The 12,494-nt window shown below is 39.9% G+C and overlaps 1 protein-coding gene across 2 annotated transcripts; it reads left to right on the forward strand.

The window, feature by feature from the left end:
* The first annotated feature begins 718 nt into the window (after positions 1-718).
* LOC111864859 (eukaryotic translation initiation factor 3 subunit D) lies at positions 719-11,517 on the forward strand. 2 transcript variants are annotated; one of them, XM_023852418.2, is made up of 10 exons: positions 719-977; positions 1,131-1,176; positions 3,558-3,780; positions 5,294-5,476; positions 5,967-6,247; positions 6,340-6,470; positions 8,193-8,405; positions 8,519-8,661; positions 9,480-9,748; positions 10,677-11,517. In XM_023852418.2, the coding sequence occupies exons 1-10, from the start codon at positions 828-830 to the stop codon at positions 10,727-10,729; spliced, it is 1,692 nt and encodes a 563-aa protein (XP_023708186.1). In that variant the 5' UTR covers positions 719-827; the 3' UTR covers positions 10,730-11,517. The 2 variants fall into 2 exon arrangements, with proteins under 2 accessions (XP_023708186.1, XP_023708187.1); XM_023852419.2 differs by having other exon boundaries at positions 5,303-5,476.
* The last annotated feature ends 977 nt before the right edge of the window (positions 11,518-12,494 follow it).

The following is a 12,494-nucleotide window of genomic DNA, read 5'->3' on the forward strand; positions in this document are numbered from 1 at the left end:
TTCCTATTTTTTGTGATAATCGTGGTGCTTTAGCCATTGTGAAAAATCCTGTCAATAATGACTGAACAAAACATATTGACATAAGGGTTCATTTTATAAGAGAAAAGGTTGAATCAAATGAATTGTCAGTACATTACATCCCTGGAAATCAATTAGTTGCTGATGGTTGCACGAAAGGCTTAAATGTACGGAAACATACTGATTTTATTAATTCACTTGGATTGTGCTAAGAATGATGTTCTAAACAATAATAATAATTTTTTTATATATTCACAATGAATAAGTATTTAAAATAAAAAACTCCCAAATTGTTTAAGGGGGAGTGTTATGTTGGCAACACTCAAATATAATGTTAGAGTTGGCAACATTGTAGTAAACAATGTAAGAACTAGGTTATTTCTTGTTAGTTAAGTGATGTTTACTGTCGTGTGTAACAACAGTATCTTTATATTGTTATGTGTTATTATGGTTATAAGTTTGTATGTATATAAGACGTACTTCTGTGTAAACTGTCTACTTTCGTTTCGCAACCACGTCAAATCAAAATTCATACTTACCAATTTTCATATAATGCACCACCATAACCGCATATAATTGTGGGTATTCAACTTGGTTTGCTTAGGCTCTCTGATTGGTCGAGACCTGCGTGAAGTTTCTGCAGTCATTCATAGAGGCAGTAGTTACCGTGTTTCCTTTTCCCCCCTCTCAGTTGCACTCCCCTCCCCCTGTTCGGGTTTCCGCATTCATTTGGTCGGTGCTTGCGTTGCGTAGTGTGGTAGTGACGTTATAATTTATAAAATATATACATCTTAATAGTTACTGTCGAAATGGACGAAATGGACGGAGGGGAAGAAGTCCCACATTTTATTGCACCCGTTATACAAGATAATCCAACTGGTTGGGGGCCATGTGACATGCCGGATCAATTTAAAGACATGCCGTATCAGCCTTTCTCGAAAGGAGATCGCCTAGGAAAGGTAATAAACGTGAAATTGTCGTGAAGACATATGTTTGAAGTTTGTGGATCTTAGTCGTCGTAATATCGTGTTTGCGTTTCCGGAAATAATACCTTTATTGGAAATTGTTTGTTGTGGTTAATATATTAGATTTAAAGAATGTTTCAATTTCAGATATCGGATTGGACAGGTGCAGCCTTCCAAGATAAGAAGTACACAAGTGAGTAATAATTTGCTCTGAGACGGTAAATTCATTCATATTCATATTCATATTTATTTGCATTCATACTGTTACAACTGCAACACTTGAACAAGTCAACTCACTAAATACATCATTGTTAAAAGCTCTATAATCCTAGAATGTATTAGACTAAAAATAAAACTGTGCTTGCCTTACAACACCACTAAGAATTTTAAAAATATAACAATAACTACTTCAATTCCCTTTTCTTCTCTTTTTTTGTTAATTAAAAAAAACCTTGCTATGCTTCCTCATGTCCCTGTTGAAGAAACTCATTCAATGTATAGAAAGGACGATCAAATAAAAATAATTTTAATTTATGCTTAAATTCGTTACATCCCTTTGACTTTTTAACTTCCAAAGGAAGTATATTATATAATTTAATGCCCACATTAATAACACTTTTCTTAAAAACCTCGGATTCGAAATAAGTAGAGAAATCAAAGTGTGTACTGTTATGATTTTCATTTTTTAGGCATGTTAATTTATACAAAAAGATGTTGAACCAAGAAAAGCTACAGCAGCTGTGGATAATATGTAGCCAGTTGAACAATTAACAATAACTCTGATACAGTAGAGGCAACTGACTTTTAGCTGCCTTTAAAAAATTAATATTTTTTAATATTACCTTTTGATTTTAAGTCCATTTGTGTGTCAGTAACATCACCAAATTTGCCAGATCATTTTGATTCAAACTTGACTGTTTTATGGCCTTAAATGAAGTCCTGCTTCGCCGGACCTTGGATAATTTTGAATGTGATACCATCATTATGCAGTTATCACTCAGCATGTGCTGTCTGCTGCACTTTATTTTATGAACCTCCAATTAAATTTTAAGATTTATTTACTTCAACCCATTCTTCTAAACATTTTGTAGAGTATTAATCAAACAAGTTGGCTCAAGCAGCAGTGTTTATGGTCTGTATGAGGAGCTACCTGGTTTGAATGTTGGATGATAGACCTGCTATCCTGACTGCGGTCTTTATGGTTTTCTCAGTTCCTCTAGGCAGATGCCAGGCAGCATATCAGTAGACCTGTACTGCTTCCTTCCACAGTCACAGATCCGCCCATTTGCTGCTACATAGTTTTGAGACATTGATGGTGTTATTATGTAGATAAATGAGTGGAGATTACAGGATTCTGTAAGACCATGTGCTATGTCTCAGTAATATTTGCATTTTACAAGAAACTTTGAATGACGACTGCCAGCTTGCTGATAGAAAATAATACCAGAAGTACAGTTGTAATTGAATTACTGTTCAAGTATGGTTCAAACATACAAATATATATTTATGTAAGACTGCTGACAGCGCATAACTATTTATTATTTATTTTATTCACTGTGCTGTTAGTACAAATGTAAGTTGTAGTAAGATGTCTTTATTTTTTTGCATCTTATTGTGTATAATGAAATTGAGGTACTTCTTGACTGTCAACACAACAGTTACTTGTTTTATTGATCATATTAGATCATCAGGTGGTACATGAATTATACATGCCACTGTTGAATTGTTCAGCTAAAATGGATCCATTTTTAAAATCAAATTGTCATAAATAAAATGAATATTAGTGCCTTGATTGTAAAATATATTGGGACACATTTCCATTGCATCAGCCGTCGTCATGGTTTATATGTAAATTTGGTATTTCTGGGATGTAATGATGTATGTAGTCCAGTGAAAATTAAATGGTGTTTTGGAGTAAAATGTTGCCTCCATCTTCAGGGTCATAAAGTAAGTCAAACAAAGAACAACAAGAAATGGCCTGGAAGCATCAGTATGCCCATTCAAAAGTCAGTGTCAAAATTTGACATTTGCTGTCTCAAGCAACTGTTTCAAAAGAAAATTACTCCATCGATTCTTTGTTACACATTGTAGCCCTTGAGGGACCTTCATAATTATGATTTCAGGGAATACAGATGCATTAACTAGAGAAGTTATGGAAAGAAGGTTATTAAATGTGATGGATATAAGTACATGTATTATATCCCTGTCCTCAGGTAAAACCTACTCATTGGGTCCAATAGATAGAGCTAGTCCCTATCTCTGGACAAGTCGTTCAAATTTTCTAAAATGGGGATATATACCAGGTCCACACTGGTTTTGCAAGTAAGACCTAGAAGTCTGTGACGATGGTACATTGCTGCAAGTATTATGGATATATTTTTCCTGTAACGCAACTGAAACACTGCTGTTTATTGCTGCGGTCTCCAAGGTTCTGTCGTGACAAAGCAAGATTGGGTTTCCATTTTAACAGTTAAGTGATGGACACTGCTGTGATTATGTTAGTTGATAGTGCGTCATAAAGCACAGTAAAAACGTTTGGATGAGTGGCATACGGATATTCTTTCTATTGCCCAGACAAGTACCAGTCTCAGTTTGGAGGGGGCAGTCAGTATGCATACTACCATGACGAGGATGAGAGTACTTTCCATCTGGTGGACACAACCCGTGTACAGAAACCACCGTACCAGCGAGGCCGTTTCCGTCAGAATCAGCGGAACCTGCGTGGCCGTGGTGGACAGCGGGGCTCTCATCAGAGTCAGTTGCAGTTGCTGGGCAAGGGTCTTAAGATGAGAGACAGGTGATAAATATTTTGTTTCAATAAATATATTCTCTTATGGATGGATGAGCAGTGTCACCTTGACAGTCAGCTGGATATGATGATTACCAAACTGAACTGTAATAGAGCGATAAATGTGTGTGATGGAAGCAGGTTTCTTTTTAATATTTATAGGTTGTAGGGTGGATAGCTGGGAAGTCACTGTTCAGTTCCCAGGTGGGGTAAGATTTTTCTCTTCTCCATAGTATCCAGATCAGCCCTGGGGCACACACTAAGCCTCCTGTCCAATGTGTAACAGGGATGAAGTGGCGAGAGTGTGAACCGAGACCACTCACTTCCATCTGGTGCCCAAGGTTGATGGTGGAGCTATAACTCCCCTCCCCCATGTGTTTTCATGGTGTGGTGCTGAATTAATTAAGCACAAGGACAACTTTAGCTTTACCTGTACTTACTACTGTCAGCTTTTGTGTCCACATCCAATACAGTTCCGTGTTTTGTTATGACTGACTAAGTCGGGACCAAGCGTCACAGAGATGTGTCCTTGAGAAGCTAATTCATAGTTGCTCCAGTGCTCAAGAGATTCTCAGCATTTTATGGAACCCAGAGAAGTTCATTATGATCTCAAGAGGCCACCACTGGTCCCAATCCTGAGCCAGATGAGTCCAGTCCATTACAATCTTGTTTCTTTAAAGCCAATTTTATAATTGTCCTGCCATGTATGCCCAGATCTTAGTGGCCTCTTACCTTCAGGTCTTCCTACCAAAACTTTGTATGCATTCGCTTCTGTGCATGCTACATGCCCTCCACATCTTATTCCTAATTTGATCATCAAATAATGTTTGGCAAGGCATATGACTAAATGAATAAGCATTTTTGGATTCTGTAAGAGAAATGGATGTCCCCCCCCCCAGTCCCTGTAAAAGGAGTAAGAATATCCCTGGCTGCTGCCTAAGTGTTCATGCAATTTGACGTTCTCACAGTGGTGAGTATTAATATTGAGATCTTGTGGAATGTGATGCCTTGCGGTTTGGTTCATTTACTACCAATGTTTCAGTGGATGGTACTCCAAAACATTAGTAACCTACTGTACAGCACTGTGTCACATCTCAGAAGATCACATTCTTAGCCAGACATTTATGATTCACGGTGACATACAAAGCAGTGAGTGATGACGCTGTCACTGCTGTCTGAGATATTCTCACCGGATATCTGAAGCCTAATCTCTTACCTGTGTGTAACCCCATGAAGGTTTCTTTAAATGGCAACTGGCCTGCCCTTTGCACCTACATTTAAATGCTCATAATGCATTCTTTGGCCAAGAAAGGAGCACATGAGAGCATATGACTGCCTTGCGTTGATGAGTTGAAATACTGCCACGGTCTAAACATGCCCTTCAAGTTGTCTGACAGATGATATTGATTGACAGTGAGTTGAAGTTTGAGGATTGTCTTTCATATGCCGAGAGCAGGAATTTGCAGGTGAAAAGTTTATCCTAGTGTTTGTCTGTTTTCAAATTGGTACCACATGTCACTAGGAACCAAAGACAACAGCGCAAATGGCCACAGCGCCAGGGTATGCGCAACAACAAAAACCAGCCACCAATCAAGAGTCGTGATGCTTCTGTGACGGTGCGTCCCGACTGGATCACTATTGAAGAAATGGATTTCCCTCGGCTTACCAAATTGTCTTTGCCAAATGTCAAGGAGGGGGAAGATATGTAAGTTAATCACAGAAATAAATGCAGTGTTTCAGTGATTTTTAGAAATATCAGAGGTGAACATTTGTCTTTTTCTAGTGTAATTAAAACGTGGCTTTTGATACAAAACTTTTCCAGTACTGCAGCCTGTTTCCTATGGTCTGTGTAAACGTTTTGGGCAGAAATTAGAGAATTGGGAGATAATATTGCATGCAAAAAACAAAGGAACTAACTCCGTGGCTTTAGTCTGCAACAAACTGTATCGACCAAGCGACCACCGCTTGTCAGTGAAGTCAGCGCCAACTTTTAGAGGATAAAGGGTGTCGCGTGGTTAGCACACCAAATCCCCATGGCCATTAATTTCGGTTTTTTGGCCAGAACATTGCATGCAGCTTGACAGATATTTTGTTGTAGCAGCAGCGGCATGATGATGATGTTTTTGTTTGTGTTGCTGCTGTAGTAACAGCAGCAGTAATTGTGCTATGATTCACAAGTTGTATTTCCATTGCAGTAGTTGCTGTGGGTCACTGGAGTACTATGATAAGACATATGATCGTGTCAATGTGAAAAATGAGAAACCTCTGCAACGCATTGACCGGATCTTCCACACTGTGACTACTACTGATGACCCGGTGATACGTAAGCTCAGTAAGACAGAGGGCAATGTGTATGCCACTGATGCCATTCTAGCTACACTCATGTGTTGCACACGCTCGAACTATTCTTGGGACATTGTGATTGAGAAGATTGGAGACAAACTGTTTTTTGACAAGAGAGACAACACAGAATTTGGTAATCTGTTATCTAACTATCTCGTTGCTAATGTCTTGTCAGTAGAAGAGACACATTCAGTCGCAATGTCTTGTGTTACCACTGTGTTGCAGATCTGCTGACTGTAAATGAGACATCAGTGGAGCCCCCGCAGGATGATGGCAACAGCCTAAACTCTCCCCGTAACTTGGCCCTTGAAGCTACGTTCATTAATCATAATTTCTCCCAGCAAGTGCTCAAAACGGTAACTGAAGTTCTTTGTTTATTTAAATTTGGATAGTCACTCTCAAGATAGAAGTCAGAATTAATTTGGTGTGATATAAATTCATTAGATCTAATTTCAGTTGGGCCTATTTGAATTATTTAATTAGACATTGCCAGCCAAGTGTTGTGGTGTTGCAAAATTGCATGTGTGTAGTCTGGCTGGCTGAGCCTTGCCTGTCTCGCCAAGGCTTTCAGATGGACTCCCGCTATATTATGGTGCTAGATGATCCTGTATGTTGAGCCCAGGAACCAGGCTGTCTGTCCTTACTCATTATATTCATAACACCCCACCACATCTGGCGACTGTCCTGTTACCCCTGGGATGGCCATGCCATAGCTCAAGCGGTTAGTCTCTGGCTTCCCACCGCAGCAGCCCAGGTTCGATCCCGGGTCTGGTCAAGTGGAATTTGTGGTGGACAAAGTGGCGCTGGGGCAGGTTTTCTCCGAGTACTTCAGTTTCCCCTGCCAATCTTCATTCCACCAATTGCTCCACAATCACCCTCACCTATCATCTGGGGCTGGTACAATAGGCCAGAAGTGGCCACAGTACAAGGGACTTAGTCCCACCCCACTAGCAATAAAAAAAAGTACCCCTGGGATGGGCCCTCAAGAGCATTGGTTCCCAACTTTATGAGACCACAACCTGGTAATTGTATTCTTATTAGTCAAGGACCTGGTATAATCAATGCTGGGCTGCGGCCCGGCAGTTGAGAAACCCTGCTCTAGAGGTTACACAACCCTCAAAGTTCAGCATATCTCCAAAAGCAAATGTGTACTTACTTCATGTACTCATGGAGCTGAGCTCTTCCTGAAGAGAAACCAAATCTGCAGCTACTCAAGAATTTCCCAGCATTTTATGGAACCCAACGGTTCATACCGTGTTCACAAGAGCTCTCCACTGGTCCCAATCCCAAGCCAGATCAATCCAATCCACACCATCCCATCCTATCACTCTAAGATCCATTTTAATATTGTCCACCCACCTATGCCTTAGTCTTCCCAGTGGTCTCTTTCCTTCTGGCTTTCCCGCCAATATCCTCTATGCATTCCTCGTCTCCCACGAAAGTTAATGTGTATAAACAGAATATTTACAGTATTACTCTAATCTGGGGTGTGATGCCATGTAGTCTCGTAGGTCGTGAGCATTTGAGACAAACCTGCTGCTTCCATCTTCACGATAGAAGAGAAAGGGGAATGTGCAAGGAAGTTATACAGATAGAGAGAGGAAGAAGTAGAAGCTGGGCCCTGAGCAAACCAGTCACAGTAAGAGGAAATGTAAAGACCAGTTGACCTTTTAAAGGAAAAGTGATTGGGAGAATTAATGGCCGGGCGGACCAGTAGTAGGGAAAGGAAGCCAGGAGAAACAATAAGGGAAGTGGTCCTGTAAAAGGCAGAATGAATGAGAGAAAAGAAAAAGAAACACTAATGCGTGAAGCAGATGGCAAGATAGGGAGGAAAACGTAGAAGCTGAAGCAGGTTCTTCTGAAACAATCGAAGATCTGTACTGCGCTACACGGTAACAGCTATGAGAACCTCAAAGCTCAATATTTACAGCTCACCCTTCATCTCTGATCATATTACCTGTAGCACTGATATGTGTGTGTGTGCATGTGTGTGTGCGCACGCGCATGCTGTGGTCCCATGCCTGTCAAATGGAATTTAGGATGATTTTTATATTGATTCTGTTTTCTTGCCATATTAGGGTGAACCTCGCTATAAGTTTGATGAGGGCAACCCGTTTATCTCTGAAGAAGAAGCCGGTGAGGTGGCTTCAGTAGCGTACAGATATCGCAAGTGGGATCTGGATAATGGAGTGGTGTTAATTTCTCGGTGTGAACATGATGCTGTAATGCATGGCCCTAATGGTGAACTGCAGTTTGTTACCATCAAGGCACTTAATGAATGGGATTCTAAGGTATGTGTCACCCTCTTAGTGTTCAGCATGGCGTACTTGCACACTCTTAGAGTGGCGGAAGCAGTCCCACGAGACCCAATTATTGAATCTTGCTGCATGTTTCTGTATTGCAGCTTTCTGGTGGTGTTGAGTGGCGTCAGAAGTTGGATACTCAACGGGGAGCTGTGCTTGCAAATGAGTTACGAAATAATGCCTGCAAACTTGCAAAATGGACTGTGCAGGCTCTTCTGGCAGGGTCAGACCAGATCAAATTTGGGTACGTACAGTTGTTGTTGATCACTGAAGTGGCAGGCTGTTTCTTGGACTGCTGGGATTTGATTCCTGGCAGGTGCAGTTATTTCTTTTTTCTCTTTTCAACCATCTCAAGATCGGCTCTGGTACCCTCCAGTGATCATTAGTGGTTTTTTCCACAGGGATGAAGTGACTTGAGCCTGAAACTGCCTGCTTACCCCCATACAGGGCTGATGATGAAACTGTTATCGCCATAGAAGCATTTCTGTTGATGTTTTTACACTTCAGGACAGATTATAGTGGTGGAACTGCTGTGAAACTGGTTCTATAGAAAGCTGTCCCAGGTTGAGATCTATTTTGCCTAGTTATGCAGTCAGTGTCAGAATTGAGGCATATGCTGCTAGGGGAGTGTACAAAATTAGGCTGCATCTGTTTCCGTCCACATCCATTACAGTACATTGTGGTCTGAACTGCTAAGAGCACCGTTAAGTTAACTGCAGATTAGAGTACCCAAACTGAGATTATTGCCTTTGGGTCATTCAAAATTGGATGTCAAATCAAATTAATGTACAGTGGAACTACTCATTTACTGTTACTCAGTTTAAGGTTTTCCCTCATTTAATGTAAAATCAGTAGTCTGTGTATTAAATTCCTGCATTTAAGATTTTCCACCGTTTAGTGTGCAGATCTCTTGGTCTCAAAATAAACATTAAATTTGAGGGGGGGGGGCTCACTGTATTCATATCTCTATAAAGATAAATTCATAAGAATTTTAATGTCACTAATAAAGTGCCATGATTGCCATGCACAGTTTGTGAATAAAATATTTTGTAATAATTGTAGGTATGTTTCTCGTGCTCATGTTCGAGACTCGTCCAAACACGTGATCCTGGGTACACAGCAGTATAAGCCAAATGAGTTTGCAACACAGATCAACCTGAACATGGACAATGCATGGGGTATACTTCGTTGTATTGTGGATATCTGCATGAAGCAGAAGGAGGGCAAATATCTGATTATGAAGGACCCCAACAAGCCAATGATTCGACTCTACGATATCCCAGACAACACATTTGAGTCCGACAATGAAGATGCAGATGATGAAGAGACAGGTGAGTGGGTTTGAGGCTGTGAACAGGATGAAAGTTACTGTTGTCATGGAGGAAGCTGCTCCCTCCACCACAGAAATCTGCAGTCTCAATAATTCATTGCTGTAAGAACCTCAGATCTTACATTTGAAGCTGTAGTTCAGGTACACTGACAAACCCACATGTATTGCTCCTCACTATTGGTGTCTGATTCACCAACTCCACGAGCTGAGCCCTTCTTGAGAAGCTGTCAATCACTCAGCTACTCAAGAATTTACCAGCATTTTATGGACCCTGGAATTTTATTACCTTGTTCACAGGAGCCCTCTACTGGACCCTATCCTGAGCCAGATCAGTTCAGTCCATACCACCACATCCTATCTACCTCAGTTCCATTTTAATATTATCCTCTCACCTACATATAGGTCTTGTGGTCTCTTTCCATGTGGCTTTCCCACCAAAATCGTGTATGCATTCTGCTTCTTTGCCATGTGTGCTACTTGCCCTGTCCATCTCATCCTCCTCAACTCAGTTCAGAGGTCTAGCTGATTTAATGCTCAGTGTCAGTGGTCATAGTTTCTCCGTTTAAGATTTACTTCAGCTTAGTTTTCAAATTTGCTATTCTCAAAAGAATCCATAAATCGGGGTTTAATTGTATATCATTTGTCTCTGTTCATTTTTTCATATTCTGCTTCTCTCATTTTGACCAGCTGGAATTACCATCTTTTGGAATTAACTTAATAATTTTTTAGGTTTTATGGAATAGTATAGAAAGGGTTGCTACCGCCATGTTTATATGCTCCTTGACAGCAGTATTACAGCAGCACCTCATACAGAAAATTGAGAACGTTCAAAACTGCAATATTTTAATTCAAGGTTCATTGTAATTGCAGTTTCAGTTAAATCTTTTCTTACAGCTTCATATCTGATGGTCAGTTTTGTTTCTGTTCAGGTGACAACACTTTCCAGCCTCTGTATCCGTACTCGTCTATAAAGAGAATCTGAGTCAGCTGCAGTCCATCCCTGTTCGTAGTAAGTTCAGCGAACCTTCTCAATTTTATGACTTCCCTGCACATAATGGAAAGCAGATATCAGACGTTACACAGTAATGGCACATCAGAGTGTGAAATATGAGACTCTGCACCCCCCTAAAAAACACGCTGTGGTTGGATCAGACGTTTCTTAAACTTTGATCTCCACTTATTTCTAATTCTTCAGAGATTAAATATTAAGAATACACTGCTACCATATGACATGCAAAGAACAGATTTGTGTGTACTCAGGTGATTGTTGTGTGTTCCCTGCCATTTTCAGATGTTGTCTTGTTCTGTGGCACGATGGGTGAGGTAATGATTTGTAAGCTGCATCACAGCTTAACACTTAACACAGATTAAAGTTAAGCAAAATTAAAAAATTTGTAAGACTACATGTGACCTGCAAGTCAGATTGGCAGGAAACTACTAAAATTGAATGAAGAATATTTGTTACAGCAGGACTCTTGCAGCATGGAATAAATACAAGGAGTATGGGATGGAATTATTACATTATTTTTAGAGAACTGCTTTTGTATTCATGGCTTCTTACAAAGTATTGAGCAGCAGATTTGAAGAACATGAAGTTGATCTTTAAAATACAGCCTTTTGACTATTTAATAAGTTTGTAAGTCTTAATTCCCACTCTTAAGGGCATTGATGGTTTCGTTGTTGAAATTTGTTTGGCTCTTTGTCATGTTGATCTTTTCATGTATGTTACATAACAACATGTAAGTAAAGATTATACATCGTTAAAATTCATGTTCGAGTCATTTGTTAATTGTTGGAACAAGAATAATAATACATCATTGAACCTAGAGGCTTCAGAATACATTTAGTCTTCTCCAGGCTTTACAGATACTGGACATGGAGACATGAATTAACTGAAAACTCGATAGGTAAAGCCAAAGAGATCATGTAACATATCCTGTGATGCATTTTCCTCGTCTCTTTGTGCTGGTGCCTCTCCACTAAACTACACAGCATTATACCCAAGAAACATTTACTGAAAATGTTAAGTTAATGGTGTGTATCAGAGTATAATTATCCGATTGGCATGTAATTCCATATTGTTAGAGGGTGTGAAAACTAAGGGAGGCTTGCAAATGCATGCTGTGGGAAAACTGTGTATATAACAGCTTTCTGTGTGTGGAAATAAGTTGTTGCTTTACTTCAGATGAAGTTCAGTTGTAATGAAACAGTATTCAGTAAGTCTTAACTCATTCACATGTTTTTGTATGTGTGCGCATAAGAACAAAACAGGAAATACATACTCAGAAAATCTCTGTGACTTTCCATGTGAGTCTCACAAATGAGAATCAGTCTTCAGTTGTTACTTTCACATGGTAAGATAACTCTGGAGCCACATGCACTTTAATTAGATCTATTGGGTGTCCATAAAGTCCATGTCTGTTTTGTGTCTGCAAACAGTTTGGCATTGGCTACAGTCTTGTGACAGTTAGTTGCTTGGATTCAAAGTGGGTTTTCTTTTGTGTGATACTTTATGATGCCATCAGTGTCACAAACCGTATAGCATGGAATGATAGGGTGACTGGTGAACAGTGAATTGGAGAGGATTTGGAAGATAGCAATTGTGGCCCAGTTGAGATACTATCCCAGCATTTGCCAGTGCTCCCAGACAAGAGACAAGAGCGTTACTGGTATGCTAGTCTCTTCAGTAAAGCGAAACTAATCACCAATCTGTATACATTGTCATTTGTGTCCTGCAAATTAAATTA

This window comes from Cryptotermes secundus, unplaced genomic scaffold, assembly GCF_002891405.2.
Source record: "Cryptotermes secundus unplaced genomic scaffold, Csec_1.0 scaffold1951, whole genome shotgun sequence".
Taxonomy (NCBI): domain Eukaryota; kingdom Metazoa; phylum Arthropoda; class Insecta; order Blattodea; family Kalotermitidae; genus Cryptotermes; species Cryptotermes secundus.

Bases quoted from the DNA above. Each gene is read 5' to 3' on its own strand.
- LOC111864859 (XM_023852418.2), top strand. From the start codon at position 828: ATGGACGAAATGGACGGAGGGGAAGAAGTCCCACATTTTATTGCACCC. The intron at 5,477-5,966 runs GTAAGTTAATCA...TTTCCATTGCAG, and splicing joins GTCAAGGAGGGGGAAGATAT to TAGTTGCTGTGGGTCACTGG. The intron at 8,406-8,518 runs GTATGTGTCACC...TCTGTATTGCAG, and splicing joins TTAATGAATGGGATTCTAAG to CTTTCTGGTGGTGTTGAGTG.